We start from the raw sequence: 14,604 nt of genomic DNA on the forward strand, positions 1-14,604 counted from the left end.
GGCCTTTTTAAGAAGTCCTTGACAACTCACCCAATTAAGGCTTCTGTTTATAAGTTAAAAGCCACTCTCGGAATCAATTTGATCTCATTTTGGTATAAAATTAATATAATTGAATTCTAAAGTGTCATGACATTATTTTTATTTTTTTAATTTGATCCTATAAATTTTTTTTATCGATTATTAAATAAATTATCATAAAATTTTAAAATTTTAAAATATAATATATCTCGGATTAGACACATAAAAAATATAATAATTTGTACCTTTTATTTTAGCGACGCATAAAAATAAGAAGAAAAAATTTAAATAAATAAATAAACAGAAATATCGATCGTAATCATTCCTTTTCGCCCATTGAATCTTCGAGTCGAACCCCTTATAAAACACGGGGAGCACGCTTCCACGTGATTTCGCTTGCAGACTCCGTCGCTCGGCCGCCGCTGAGGAACGAAAGGGCATACGGAGTTGGTGGTGCTCCAGGAAAGGTGAAATGCTATCTCTTTCTCCTTCTTCGTAGTTCTCCCTTAGTTTGCTCTTGGGTTGGGTTGAGGTTCCATTGCACTTGCTTCGTTCGATCTTCTGTTTTCCTACTCGGTTTGCGAGTATTTGTGGATGTTTTTTTGGTTAACCGGATGCTCTCCGGAGGTGGCATGGGCTCCCCTCTGGACTCGTGAGATCTGAGATCTGGGCTTGTTGTTGCTCCCGAGATTTAGGTTATTTTGCTGTCTTTCTCCTTTCGAAAGGCGAAAGCCTTTTCTACAGTAAGATACTTGATTACTTTGTTGTCATTTTCGATAACATGTTTTTTTGAATGATTTATACTAAGTTTTTTGGGTTGGTAATGAGCGAGGAGATTTACGGGATGTCTTCTTGTTCCATTGAGATGTGTTTTTCTTGAGCTTCCTGGTGATCCGGATTCAGAGCAAGAGAAGGAATAAGCTAAATTTTTTCGAGAATTCAGAGAGGTGTTTCGCACGATATTTTTTTTTATGAAATAATAAATCGTGAAGTGGTCGTCGGTATGTATGCGCTTTTCAATTTGTTGGTTCCATCACGTTTCATAGATACGACAAGGAGGCTGTTTGGACCCTATAAGATATTTCATTAGCTTATTCTTTCTTTTGATTCTTCTAAGATCTAATTTCTTCGATTGTGACTTAATTCTGCTTTGCTTGAATCTTCTACAAGTCAAAAAGAGGTTGAGTTTGATAATCTGCTTCCTTTTTATTATTTTTGTGCCCCTTAATAGCCAAGAATCATTTTCTACCATACAAGTAACTGGCGGACTGAGTTTGTTCACGTGTATATATCATTCCTCCTGATTTTCATGTTAGGAAAAGGAACAAGGTTTCATTTTCACATATCCTTATTGATTTTTTTTGGTTGTAAGAACTAGATGCCCTCCTTTTGGAAAAATGGCAAAGAAGGCAAACAAACATTTGCTTGAGCCTTGTATGTCAGTATTTATATATTCTCTTTTCTCACTTTTTTTTTAAAAAACTTTATAAGTACTATAGGATGAATTAAAATAAAAAGATATTACAGAAGTGCAGCTCCCAAAGTTGTTGGTCCATATACGTTGTTCATATAACTTGTCTGATTACAGGTCATGCTTAAATTTTCAAAAATTCTCCTCACCAATTCTCCAATTACTGCCATTTAATTTTATTATTTTCTTGAAAATATTAGTTTCTGTTGTTAAATTTCCTATATTTCCTACTGTACTTTTAAGATTCATGGAGCACGGTTGTGAATTTTAGGTGGAGTTCCACATTGTTTTTTTTTTTTGCTATATAAATGTTTTAAGAGCATGCAGATTTCTTGTAGAACCTTGTTCCTTTAGTTAAGTAATTCCTCCACTGCTAGTAATATATTATTTTGGATCCACAACTTTTGACCTTTGTTATGTATTCACTATTTATTTATTTATTTATAAATAAGATCTATTCACTATTTATGATCTAATTCAGATCACCAATTTGTTGCAACAAACATCCCATCTTTTAATCATATATGTGATTTTCATATTAAACAATCTTGAATAATTTATATTGAAGAGATTTGACTGAAAACAAAAGATATTAAGATTTATGGCATTTCTTTGTGTGTACTTTAAATTAATCTTGAATAAACCATAGAAAAATTTCATCATAAAGAAGAATTCAGAGAGTTACTGGGAGTTTAACGGATTATTGGTGTTTGAAAGAGTTAAGATTATGTGACTGAATAAGGATAAGACATGAAGATAACCAACTTGCTCAACTTGCTGCTGGAAACTACTTGACCCTGTTAACTCTAACACTTGGTTTTAGTCTTGGGTGGCATTAGGTGGCATGAAACCCTGTCTCAAATTCTATTATTGATACCTGCCCATGTGTTTTAGTCATGGACTAAGATGACTACGTTGAGCACTATAGGGTCGATTGTGGCACTCTTGTTTGTAAAAGCTGGTGGGTTTGGACTGCCACGAGTCATTACTGCATCAATACTTAGGGTCTTAGTTTGTAGATTTTGATTTTTATAGTCTTGTAAATGCTCATTATTATGTCTTTGTTCCCATAGCAAACCTGATAAATTAGACTCTACTTTTAGGAGAATAAGCTATTGTCAAAATCACAATCTTTCCAAATTTACTTGGGTAACTTAGATATCCTTATTGGTCATAAAGAGATAGGTAGTCTATATTGAAATTAGCTTCTATGTTAGTAAGATATGGTGTGGCATCCTTCCCATGAATGTGGCATACTTTTTAGACAATAGTTATAAGACCACTCTATAGCTTATTATCACAGCGAAGCACTTATATTAAGGCAAACTTGAGATGAACAAACCTAACCTGAAAAAAAGCAAAGCCTAAGCCACAAACACAACAAGACTCAAATCATTAAGTTAATTCTTTTACCTTCTTACATAGTCATAACTTAAGAAAGAAGATAAAGGTTTAGGAGTGATATTGGTCTCGGTCACCTTGGAGTAAAACAGTGGCACTACTAGTCATAACTTAAGAAAGAAGATAAAGGTTTAGGAGTGATATTGGTCTTGGTCACCTTGGAGTAAAACATTGGCACTACTAGCCCACTTGAATATCATTTTCTTGAGGATGAGGAACTTTTAAGAGAATTATAGGACATAACCGAGAATATTATATAATAACTTACCTCCTATAATCTGGGAGGCATGGTTTGGTACTACTAGCCCATCTAAATATCTACTATGTAACTAAATCTTGTTTGGGACTTACAAAAGTTGAACTTGCTGAACCTCCCACACCGTTATATAAACCTAGAATAACAAGCTGAACTAAATAGACAAGTTAAAGAACTTAGAAAGTCTGTCATGGAGAGTATGAGTCATTTTGTTGTTCCAACATATTTAACACCAAAATGGATGAACCTTAAGGAATGTGCATTGAAGTTCATACCATCAACAATATCATTATCGAGTGTAGATATCCCATACCTAGACTTGATGCATGCTACCTTCTTGATGATAGGAATAGAATGCTTCTCTAAGATTTGTTGATGCAATCGTGCCCTAAGGATCAATTTGACCTTAATTTTGATGTTCATGTAAAGAGTTTAAATTAGGATTGTTTTGTATCTCATAGGCATATAAAGTGGTGCAGGGTGTTGGTGAAATACACAAAAACTTGATGTGACCAATGTTGGAGATTGGCTTGATGGTTCGAGGTCTTGAGGTCTGTTAAAGATCAGAGAAGAATGCTATAGGATATTTGAGAGACTATAGATGAACATCAAGGTGCAACTCAACCGAAGGAGATGAATTACGTAAGTGAAGAGTGAAGGATTACATGTGGAGCAGCTAAGAGTTTGGTGCATCTAAGAGACAAGTAACCGGATGAGAGACAGTCTCATGGGTAAGGTGACCTTTTAAGTGAGTTGAGAGGTTAGAGACTTGCAACCTCGAGGGGGTAGTATTCAATTTAGGTAAGACTCGACCATTAGGATGGTCGTAGTCAATGATCTAATTGACTGAATTATAAGATTCAGTTGGCTGGTGGTTGACTCAATTAAAGCTATTGATTCAAATTGGGTAGCCAACGAACAAAATATTTGTGTTCGTAGCTGAGTCAATTGGATTGAATCTTGATGACATGATTCAGTTAATTGATAGCATGATCCAGTCAAGTGATAGCATGATCCATTCAATTGATGACTCAGTCGAAAAGTTGGTAGCCATGGCAAAGACTTACTTTAATGCTTATTATTCTGATGTAATTAGATTTTGTTTTGGCCTTACAAATGTTGAACTTGCTGAGCCTCCCACACTATCATATAAACCTAGAATAACAAGCTAAACCAAATAGACAAGCTAAAGGACTTAGAAAGTGTGTCATGGGGAGTGAGTCATTCTATTGTTCCAACATTATTAACATGAAAATGGATGAACCTTGAGGAATGTGCATTGAAAGTCATACCATCAAAAATATCATTATCAAGTATAGATATCCAATACCTAGAATTATGACATGTTGCTCCATACCTAGACTTGATGCATGCTACCTTATTGATGATAGGAGTATAATGCTTCTCTAAGATTTGTCGGTGCAATCATGTCCTAGGTGATTGGCTTAACCTTGGGGTTTTATGTTTGTGTAAAGAGTTTAAGTTATGTTTGTTTTTGTATCTTATATGTATATAAAGTGGTGTAGGGGTTGGTGAAATAACATGAGACTTAACGTGATCAATTTTGGAGATTTATTGGCTTGAGGTCTGCTGGAGATCGGAGAAGAATGTTATGGGACATCTGAGGGATCAAAGGATGAGGAGCATCAAGGCGCAACTCAACTAGAGGAGATGAACTATATAGGTGAAGAGTTGAGGATGACATGTGGAGCAACTAAGGGCTTGGTGCATCCGAGGGACAAGTAACCTAATGGGAGACAATCTTGTGGGTGAAGAGGAGTTGCAAGGTAACCTCTGAAGTGAGTTGTAACTTGAAGAAGGTAATACTCAATTTAGGCAAAGATTCAACCATTATGATGATCGTAGTCAATGATCCAACTGACTGAATTGAAAGATTTAGTTGATAGGTGGTTGAATTGACTAAGCTATCGACTTAAGCTGGGTAGCCAGCGAATGTGGCTCAGTTGACTGGACTGGAGTTAGTTAATTGATGACATGATCTAGTCATCTGATAGCATGATCCGATCAATTGATGATACTCACTAGAAAAGTTAGACTTAGCCGTTTGTGTGACAAGTTGACTGACAATGGTCATATCATCTAAGGGCTATAAGGAAACAGTCGACTGATGGTGGAGGCTAGTTGACCTAGGTAGATTAGAGATTATAGTGATTGAGAAAAGTCAACTGATGGTGGATCTAGAGAATTGATTAGCGACATAATAGTAGTATAGAAAGTGTTTCTCCACCTTTGGAAGGAAATTGAGAAGGAGAAGAAACAATGGACTTTCAGTAGTCACTCACTGAAGAGTCATTGGTAGTGGAATAAGATTAAGGGTAGTATACCACATTATACTGGAGTGTTAAATTGCATTATTGTCTTATTTATGTCCGCTGCATTAATTGTGTGATTGACCTTGGTAAGGCTTTAGCAGGAACATAAGTTTCATTTGTAGAATCAAATGCTCCTGTGTTAGCCATCAGGCCACTTACGCCTTAAAAAGATTTATTTGCATGGTAGATACTATCGGAATTCAAATCATGATTGAGGATGAATGCAAGACTCCCTTTAAAATGGAGGGTGGATTGTGTGAAAGGTTAGTCATGCCTTTTAAAATCTTAAATGGCGTACACATTTAATAAATTAAATCCTATGACCCTTTATCAAAGAAGTTCATGGTAGTGCACTTTGATCACATCTGATACATAGCAAGGTATATAATTTCCACTTGTAACATAAACAATTCATCCTTGTAACCTTTTGAACAAAGAAGTTATATTTAAATCTAAATAAGTATTTCTTTTTTGCATACTTCTTCAAGTTTGTCATTTTTGCACAAAGCATCTCTATTCTTGCAAAATTGGCATCATTAAGGATTGATCTAACTTGAATACCATTCATGAAGCTTCCATAGCATCATTACTTTTTACATGCATAAAGAACTTTAGTGTGCTTATGGCTCCCATAACAAATTGTCGCAAGAAAAAGGGTTGGGTTAAGTCCACTATTATAACAAAAGGATGAATGAAAAAGAGATTCACCCAATTGTTTTCTTTAGCTTAAAACTCAACAGCACTTTATAATTATATTTCATCTATAATAAATGATTTATGTTATCATTGAGGCCCTGAGATATTGATGTTAATAATTTCTCAAATGAGTTCATGCTATACTTACACTATAATGCTAAGCTTCATTCGGTTAGAAAGGAAGATAAGTGCTAAAAAAGCTAGGTGGGTGAACTTCTCTAAGCTAAACTTTTATCTTAAATCACTCCCTTGCAAAAGATACATGCTAATCCACTCAGGAAGTTTGGGTCTGCTTTACACAAAATGAGCACAAGGGCAATGGATTTGAGCGCCTTGAGGATCAGTACCCTACTTGTCCTGGATATTTTAGGAATACAAGAAAGGGAATTGTCATAATTGGCTTCACTATGTGATTAAAGAAGATTACATGTATTAAGGTGGATACTTTATTTTGGGGGACTTCACTTAGATATATTTTAGTGTGGGAATTAGACATAATGGTATAGTTTTAGTAATTGATAGGATCTTTTAGCCATTCCTAAGATGGGATGTTGAAGTGATTGTGACCCAATGTTGTACATGCTAAACATAAGCTACTAAGTTGAACGTTGGCATCTGCACGCTTAGATAGACCTTAATTTGGATTTTGTTGTGGAATTGCTCGAGTCCAATTGAACCATGATGGTTTCCATGATAACACATGTATTACATGGAGTAAAGCCATCTTACATCGCTAAACTTCTTTTTAGGAAAACTAGTAGATTGTATTAATCATCCGTATTAATCATCGGCATACGTAATGTGAGACAAGGATGGCAAATTTGTTATGAAGATGTTTGACATCCAACTTAAATTTTTGCATACAGTTCAACTTTTATTGATGTTCAATGGTTGAAAAATCAGCATCAGGACTCAATTTTAACAATTGCTGAATTCTCTTATAGCAATTCTACCAATATATCAGTTTGTAGATGCCTTTTAAGTTGGATTTAAAACCCACTGGCTATTGACTTAATTTCTTTACATATCTTTTTCCAGTATCAGAGTTTGTCAAGAGCTTTGCTGAGCTTATTTGAGTGATTTTACTAAATGCTATATAATATGCTGATGCGTCATAAATATAAGAGACTGTTCTATATGCGTAAACCCTAAATGCATCTTAAGAACTTCTTCAAATGAACTTCATAGTGGCTTCATCGATCCCTTTTCATATTGTGATAAAAATTGATACTAAGCATGGTTGTCAATATTTGTATTAATACCAATATTGTATGTAGCAAAACTTAGCTATAGGAATTGATAGGATTGGAACTGGTGAGAAAAAAATTTTTAAAAAAATTCACAAAATGAAAAGAAAAAATAATAATTAATCACTTATATATATAATGTAAAATTTAACTTAAGTAAAAAATAATAAAAACTGTATACTGGGAGTTAAAAGTTTAAAAATAATGTAATTAATTAATTTAATTAAAATTATACTACATATGTAAATTGATTAGTTACTGACTTATATTTGATAAATTATAGTCTATAATTATAAAATTGTTATATAATTTTATAACTTAAATTCAATTAATAATTAATAAATTAAAATCTGCCAATCCATGGTTTGTCAGCCACGTTGTAGTACCATTTGAAAAAAAATGCTGTCGGATAGACTATCTTTAATAAACCCATGAAGCATTCATATGAGAATATTTTCCAAGCCTATCATTCTATTTTCCTTGTACTTTCTGAAGTTGTATTTCATGCATAAATCAAACCTTATTGTTCTTTGGTTCTTGATAAGGGCTAACATGACATGCATTATGTTTCTTGACATATTCAAGTGCACTACAACTTTATAGGCAATTATGTAAATCTCATGTTGCAAATAGTTATATTTGGATTTACTCTTGATTACTGTTATAATATCAGGTATCTTAATTAATTGGTAAGATGGCATCAACTGCGATAGCAATTACCACAGTCACTGGATCAGCTAATGTTCGTGCTACCATAGGATCAAGATCTAAAGCTCTTGGTCTGAACCTGAGTCATTCAAAAAGGCTTTTGTGTGCATTCAGTGGCCTGAAGTCTGCATCAATAGCTCAAATTGATTCATCCTTTTTGGGGAAGGCGAGTAATGAATATCTCCGGGCTTTTGCTGTTCCCAAGCTCAAAGAAAAGCAGGTTTTCTCAAATCAACTTCAGCCTCCTCAGGCTTCTTTTAAGGTGGCTGTCCTTGGGGCGGCTGGTGGGATTGGCCAACCCCTAGGGCTTCTAATTAAGATGTCTCCACTGGTCTCAGAGCTGCATCTATATGATATCGCTAATGTTAAAGGTGTTGCTGCTGACCTCAGCCATTGCAATACCCCCTCTCAAGTTATCGGTTTTACTGGGCCATCAGAATTAGCAAATTGTTTGAAAGGTGTGGATGTTGTTGTCATCCCTGCTGGAGTTCCAAGGAAGCCAGGCATGTCTCGTGATGATTTATTCAATATCAATGCTGGTATTGTGAAGTCACTGATGGAGGTTGTTGCAGACAATTGTCCTGATGCATTCATCCACATTATAAGCAACCCAGTGAACTCTAGTGTTCCAATAGCTGCAGAGGTTCTCAAGCAAAAGGGCGTCTATGATCCCAAAAAACTTTTTGGTGTGACCACCCTTGATGTTGTAAGGGCCAACACTTTTGTTGCTCAGAAAAAGCAACTCAAGCTTATTGATGTTGATGTGCCAGTCATAGGAGGTCATGCCGGCATTACTATCTTACCCTTGCTATCAAAGACAAGGCCATTGGTGACATTTACCGACGAAGAAATTGCAAATCTCACTGAAAGAATACAAAATGCCGGAACAGAGGTTGTTGAGGCAAAAGCTGGTGCTGGTTCTGCAACCTTGTCAATGGCCTATGCTGCAGCTCGATTTGTTGAATCTTCTCTACGAGCTCTTGATGGCGATGGGGATGTTTACGAGTGCAGTTTTGTTCAGTCAGAGTTAACAGACCTGCCTTTCTTTGCTTCCAGAGTTAAGCTTGGGAAGAAGGGGATAGAAGCTTTTGTATCTGCTGATCTCGATGGTCTGACGGAGTATGAGGCCAAGGCATTGGAAGCACTGAAACCTGAATTGAAGGCTAGTATCGAGAAGGGTGTGGCATTTGTTCACAGGCCTGCAGCAACAGCCGCATCTGGTTGAATCAATCTCCATGTTTTATCTTCGGCATCTTAGTCATTACAGAATAATGGATGGATGCTTTACTTCCAGCTCTATACGATGAGGACTTTTGCTCTTATCTTGACAAGTTTATGATGTAAGAGGCTAAATTGATTTCGTGGATCCTAGCACATTGTATTAATGTGGCCGGGGCATTCTCCTGCGTCCACTGATCCTTTTTGTTTTCCGTTGTCTTCTTGTTCAACTATTCAAAGGGCCATCTTGGTTGGTTTAGACAACAGTACACTGTTTTATATTTTCATTTTCCAAAATTTCCCATAGTATTTTATATATTATTATTATTTTTTTGAGAGAACAACCATCTTTCTTGTTGTAAAGTTAAAATTCCTACAAACTTTTCTTTATTGTTCGGGTGAGTTATTGACGCTCGCTGTGTCTTGCCGATGTTTTGTTTACCTCATTGTTATGCTCATGGTTATAGATGTCTAGCCATGTCAGTAGTTGTTTTACAGAAACAATAGTTGCTTACCTCATTCCTCCTATTGCATTGCATCGTGACATTTTAATATTTACAACATTTATATTTGTAGAGTCATTATGTAGAGACACTGGATTTTGACTGATGAGCTACTGAGCAACGCCCTGAAAGGTTACCATGCTACGAACACTACAGGGAGCTATCCGTTACATAGAGGACCATTGGGAAGCATATTGATTGTGTTTTCAGGTTTGACTTATGAGATCATGGTTAAAATGAACCATTTTTCGCAGATCGATCATTATGACAAGATTAATAATATTTAATAAACTAAGCAAATGTATCATGTGTGTTAGCTATTTTTTCTAAAAGAAAATAGTAACAATATCTGCACGTTTATATTTATACATCAAACATTTCACATACCAAAACTTACCTAATAATTAAGAAAAAGCAAAACTGAGATGGAAGGTAATTATTCCCCTGCATCAATAGATTTGTTATTAAATTAGATTAAAAAACACTGCATAGTGGAAGAACAAAGAGAAATGACAAACTACTTGATAAGAACATGCAGTTTAACTTCATCATCTAAAATACCAGATGCAAAACACCCAAAAAAAAAAAAAAAAGTTGTCTTAAAGACCCTAACTGAGTTTGCCGAAAGCATATCTAGAGTATGTTAATTGCATTTCGTCAAGTCTAGACCATTACACTCTCTCCAAACGGAATAATTACTTATGCTTAATTTCAATCTTTATCTGAGAATCTTGTGTGTATCAAAGTTGAAAATAATAGCCAAGAGTATACTCGGCGAGTCAAAGGAGCATGTACCACCAAGTAAAGAATCTTGGTAGTGGAATGAGAAAGTACAGGAAAAAGTGAAGGAAAAACGAATAGCCTATAAGAAATTATATATTTGCAAGAATGAAGAAAATTTAAAAAAATATACATTAGCTAAGAAAGAGGCTAAAAAAGCAGTGAATGAAGCTAAAAATACAACTTTTGAGCAGTTATATCAAAAATTGGATACAAAAGAAGGAGAAAAAGATATTTATAAAATAGCTAAAGTGAGAGAGAGGAAGACAAAAGATATTAGCCAAATAAGATGTATTAAAGATGAATGCAATAGGGTATTAGTAAATGATGGAGAAATAAAAGAGCGGTGGAAGAGGTATTTTCATCAACTTTTTAATGAAGGTGTAGGTGATCAACTTAACTTAGGTAATTTAAGCAGGTCAAATGAGTATAGAAATTTAAATTTTTACCGTAGAATTCAAATTTCAGAAGTAGAACAAGCTTTAAACGGAATGAAAAATGGAAAAGCCGTTGGACCAGATGATATCCCGATAGAGGTATGGAAGTGCCTAGGGAAACAAGGTATTGAATGGCTTACAAAATTATTTAACATGATATTGAAAACAAAGAAAATGTCAGATCAATGGAGAGTAAGTACTCTAATTCCCTTATATAAGAATAAGGGAGACGTACAAAATTGTGCAAATTATAGGGGCATTAAATTAATGAGTCATACCATGAAACTTTGGGAAAGAGTAATAGAAAAATGATTAAGGAAAGAGACTATGGTCACCGAAAATTAATTTGGGTTTATGCCTGGTAGGTCGACAATAGAAGCTATACATCTTCTCAGGCAACTAATTGAAAAGTATCGGGGGCAAAAGCAAGATCTACATATGATATTTGTTGATTTAGAAAAAGCTTATAACAGAGTCCCAAGGAAAATTATATGGAGGATTCTAGAAAAGAGGGGTGTTAGCGTAGTATATATTGACCTAATTAAGGATATGTATGAGGAAGTAACAACTAGAGTGAAGACTTCAGGCGGATTAACTGAAGCATTTCCAATAAAGATAGGGTTACATCAAGGGTCAGCTCTAAGTCCTTATCTTTTTACACTAATCATGGATGAACTTACTGGACACATTCAAGATACCGTACCATGGTGCATGTTGTTTGCAGATGATATTGTATTGGTAGATGAGACACGTGAGGGAGTAAATGCTAAATTAGAATCTTGGCGAGAAACACTAGAAGAGAAAGGTTTTAGGTTTAGTAGAGTAAAGACAGAATATATGGAATTTAAGTTTAGCAATATTGAACGTAATGAGACAAACATTAAAATAGGAGATGATGAGTTATCTGGAACTGAGAGTTTTAAATATTTAGGATCATTTTTGCAAGCCGATGGAGGGATTGAGAGAGATGTCTTACATAGAATACAAACAGGATGGTTGAAGTGGAGGAGAGCATCAGGTGTTTTATGTGATCGTAAAGTGCCTCTAAAACTTAAAGGAAAGTTCTATAAAACGGCAGTTAGACCTGCCATGTTATATGACGCTGAATGTTGGGCTATGACTCGAGCACATGAGCAAAAGATGAGAGTTGCGGAGATGAGGATGTTAAGATGGATGTGTGGACATACGAAGATGGACAGAATAAGAAATGAGAGCATTAGAGAGAAAGTTGGAGTTGCATCTATTGAGGAAAAACTTCGTGAGACACGTTTAAGGTGGTACGGACATGTACTTAGACGACCGATAAATGCTCCAGTTAGGCGGTGTGAAACTATGACAAATACGCATATCAAACGAGGGCGAGGTAGACCAAAAAAGACTTGGTTAGCAACAATAAAACAAGATAAAATTTATTTAAATATAAATGATGATATAATAGGAGATAGAGCTCAATGGCGTAAAATGATCCATATAGCCGACCCCACTTAGTGGGATAAGGCTTGGTTGTTGTTGTTGTTGTTGTTGTTGTAGTATCTGAGAATCTTGTGTGTGCCATTTTGTTGTTGGATGCTTCATTCGCATGAACTTTGGTTTATGGATACTGATAGGTTGAATGCTTGCCCCCATCAAAGCTAGAAATTGAATAGGCATCGTTGGAGATAGATTTAGTTACATCTAGTAAGGGATAGTTTTTGTCCAACATTCTAAAAAGTAATAACAAAAAGCTACATATGCGACCTCCTAGGCTATTTTGACAAAGGACATTTTGAGCTTTTGTTTTAAATGATGTCTTGATCTTTTATTTTAATGCTTCAATATTGTGTTAAGCTTCTATTTTAATGATTCAATATGTTTTTTTTTAATATCTAAGTACCAACATGTGAATCTTAAATTTTTAATTGACGCAGTCATTACTTTATATTTTTAAAATAATTAATGCAGACATTACTTTGCATTTTTTTAAAATTGTTATTTCCAGATAACTTGAATGAATTTGGTTTTCTTGAGGTACCAATTTTATATACAAACAATATATATGTTTACATTTCTATTTCTATTTCTATTTCTATATTATAAGTGTAAATTGATTCTTTTAGACTTTCAATAATATCACTTTTCTATTCCTCTTTATATACATTTTTTAAAATTGGAATTTATTTGTTAGGTTAGGAAGGAGTGTTGTATATTTGACGATGAATATGAATAAAATTTGGATGAACACTAAGTTAGAGAATGGATTTAAAAATATAAATTTATGAATGAGATTGAGGAATTTGTGAACTTCGATAAACATCATCCTAAATGTATGAAAGGTATCAAGTTATGTTGTTTGTATACTAAAAGTAAATGAAGAAATATGACTTCTTGCAATGACGATACTATTAAAGTACATTTAGAAAAATATAATTTTGTTTCAAATTGTTATCATTGGTTTAATCACCAAAACCTTATGTGATTGAGTGGAATGAACATTTTGTTGGCCCATCTCCTGCCTCCATTACTTGAGACAAACCACTTAATGACAACACAATATAATTAATGATTCATGACACGATGAGTGCGCTTTATCATTTGAACATTGATGAGATACTAATATTTTCTATCCAGAAACTATATGACATGTTAAAAACTAATGAAAGAAAAATTTGGTAAGACATTCCTTCTAATCATTCTCAACTATTCACTGTTGCGAGACTATTAAACATCAAGGCAGAGCACTTTTGCTGAATGATATTATGATGATATGTCTGTTAATATCAAAGTTGCTTGTTCATATCGATAATATAATGATTGATAATTTTTATAGTACTAAGAAATTAGTCAAGGATTTAGATTTTATTATGAAAAAGATTGATTATTGTATTAATAACTACATAATATATTTTGGAAAGATGATAATGTTGAATGCAAGATATGTGACTGTCCTTGTTATAGGAAACGTAATCATGTACTAGAGAAAAAGAATAAAAATATGTTGAGGAAAATTATATATTAGTTCCCATTAATCCCTAAACTTCAATGCTTATATGTGTTTGCCACAACAACAAACCACATGATGTGGTTGCTAGATCAATCAATCATAGGATATGTTTATTAATTATAAGCTATAATTCTAATTGGATTAAGAGTGCAGTCTTATTCTTTTATGGAATATAATGAGATTAATAAATTAGTTTGATTAGTTAAGAGTTGACTAGGTCAAAATTAATTTATCTCTAATTAGGTTTGATAAGTCCCTTTGGTGGCTTAAGTGAGATTTGAATAAATTATAAGAATTATAAATTATTAAAATTATAGTGGAAAATAAAATATATTAGACTAATATTGACATGTGTATTGTACACATGATAAGGATCTAAGTGTTTGATAGACTTTCAAGTGACAAAATAGGTGTCATGTCAGTAGTCGATATAATGTTGTAAACAAGGGTAGGAGCTCAAAGTTTAGAATATCACATTATCTCAAACTCTCATACTCGCATTCAAGCTTTCAAAGTTCTGCTCAGGTGATCTTGAAAGTGCTAGTGTACTTAGGAT

The 14,604-nt window shown here is 34.2% G+C and overlaps 1 protein-coding gene across 3 annotated transcripts; it reads left to right on the forward strand.

The window, feature by feature from the left end:
- Positions 1-378: 378 nt before the first annotated feature.
- On the forward strand, positions 379-9,612 carry LOC141846047 (malate dehydrogenase, chloroplastic-like). Of its 3 annotated transcripts, none has more exons than XM_074734033.1 (2): positions 379-485; positions 8,096-9,612. In XM_074734033.1, the coding sequence occupies exon 2, from the start codon at positions 8,117-8,119 to the stop codon at positions 9,353-9,355; it is 1,239 nt and encodes a 412-aa protein (XP_074590134.1). In that variant the 5' UTR covers positions 379-485; positions 8,096-8,116; the 3' UTR covers positions 9,356-9,612. The 3 variants fall into 3 exon arrangements, with proteins under 3 accessions (XP_074590134.1, XP_074590135.1, XP_074590137.1); XM_074734034.1 differs by lacking the exon at positions 379-485 and adding an exon at positions 503-713; XM_074734036.1 differs by lacking the exon at positions 379-485 and adding an exon at positions 705-761.
- Positions 9,613-14,604: the final 4,992 nt, after the last annotated feature.

This window comes from Curcuma longa, chromosome 15 (genome assembly GCF_044706935.1).
Source record: "Curcuma longa cultivar G26 ecotype Majalengka, Jawa Barat chromosome 15, ITB_CL_G26_1.1, whole genome shotgun sequence".
NCBI classification, from domain to species: domain Eukaryota; kingdom Viridiplantae; phylum Streptophyta; class Magnoliopsida; order Zingiberales; family Zingiberaceae; genus Curcuma; species Curcuma longa.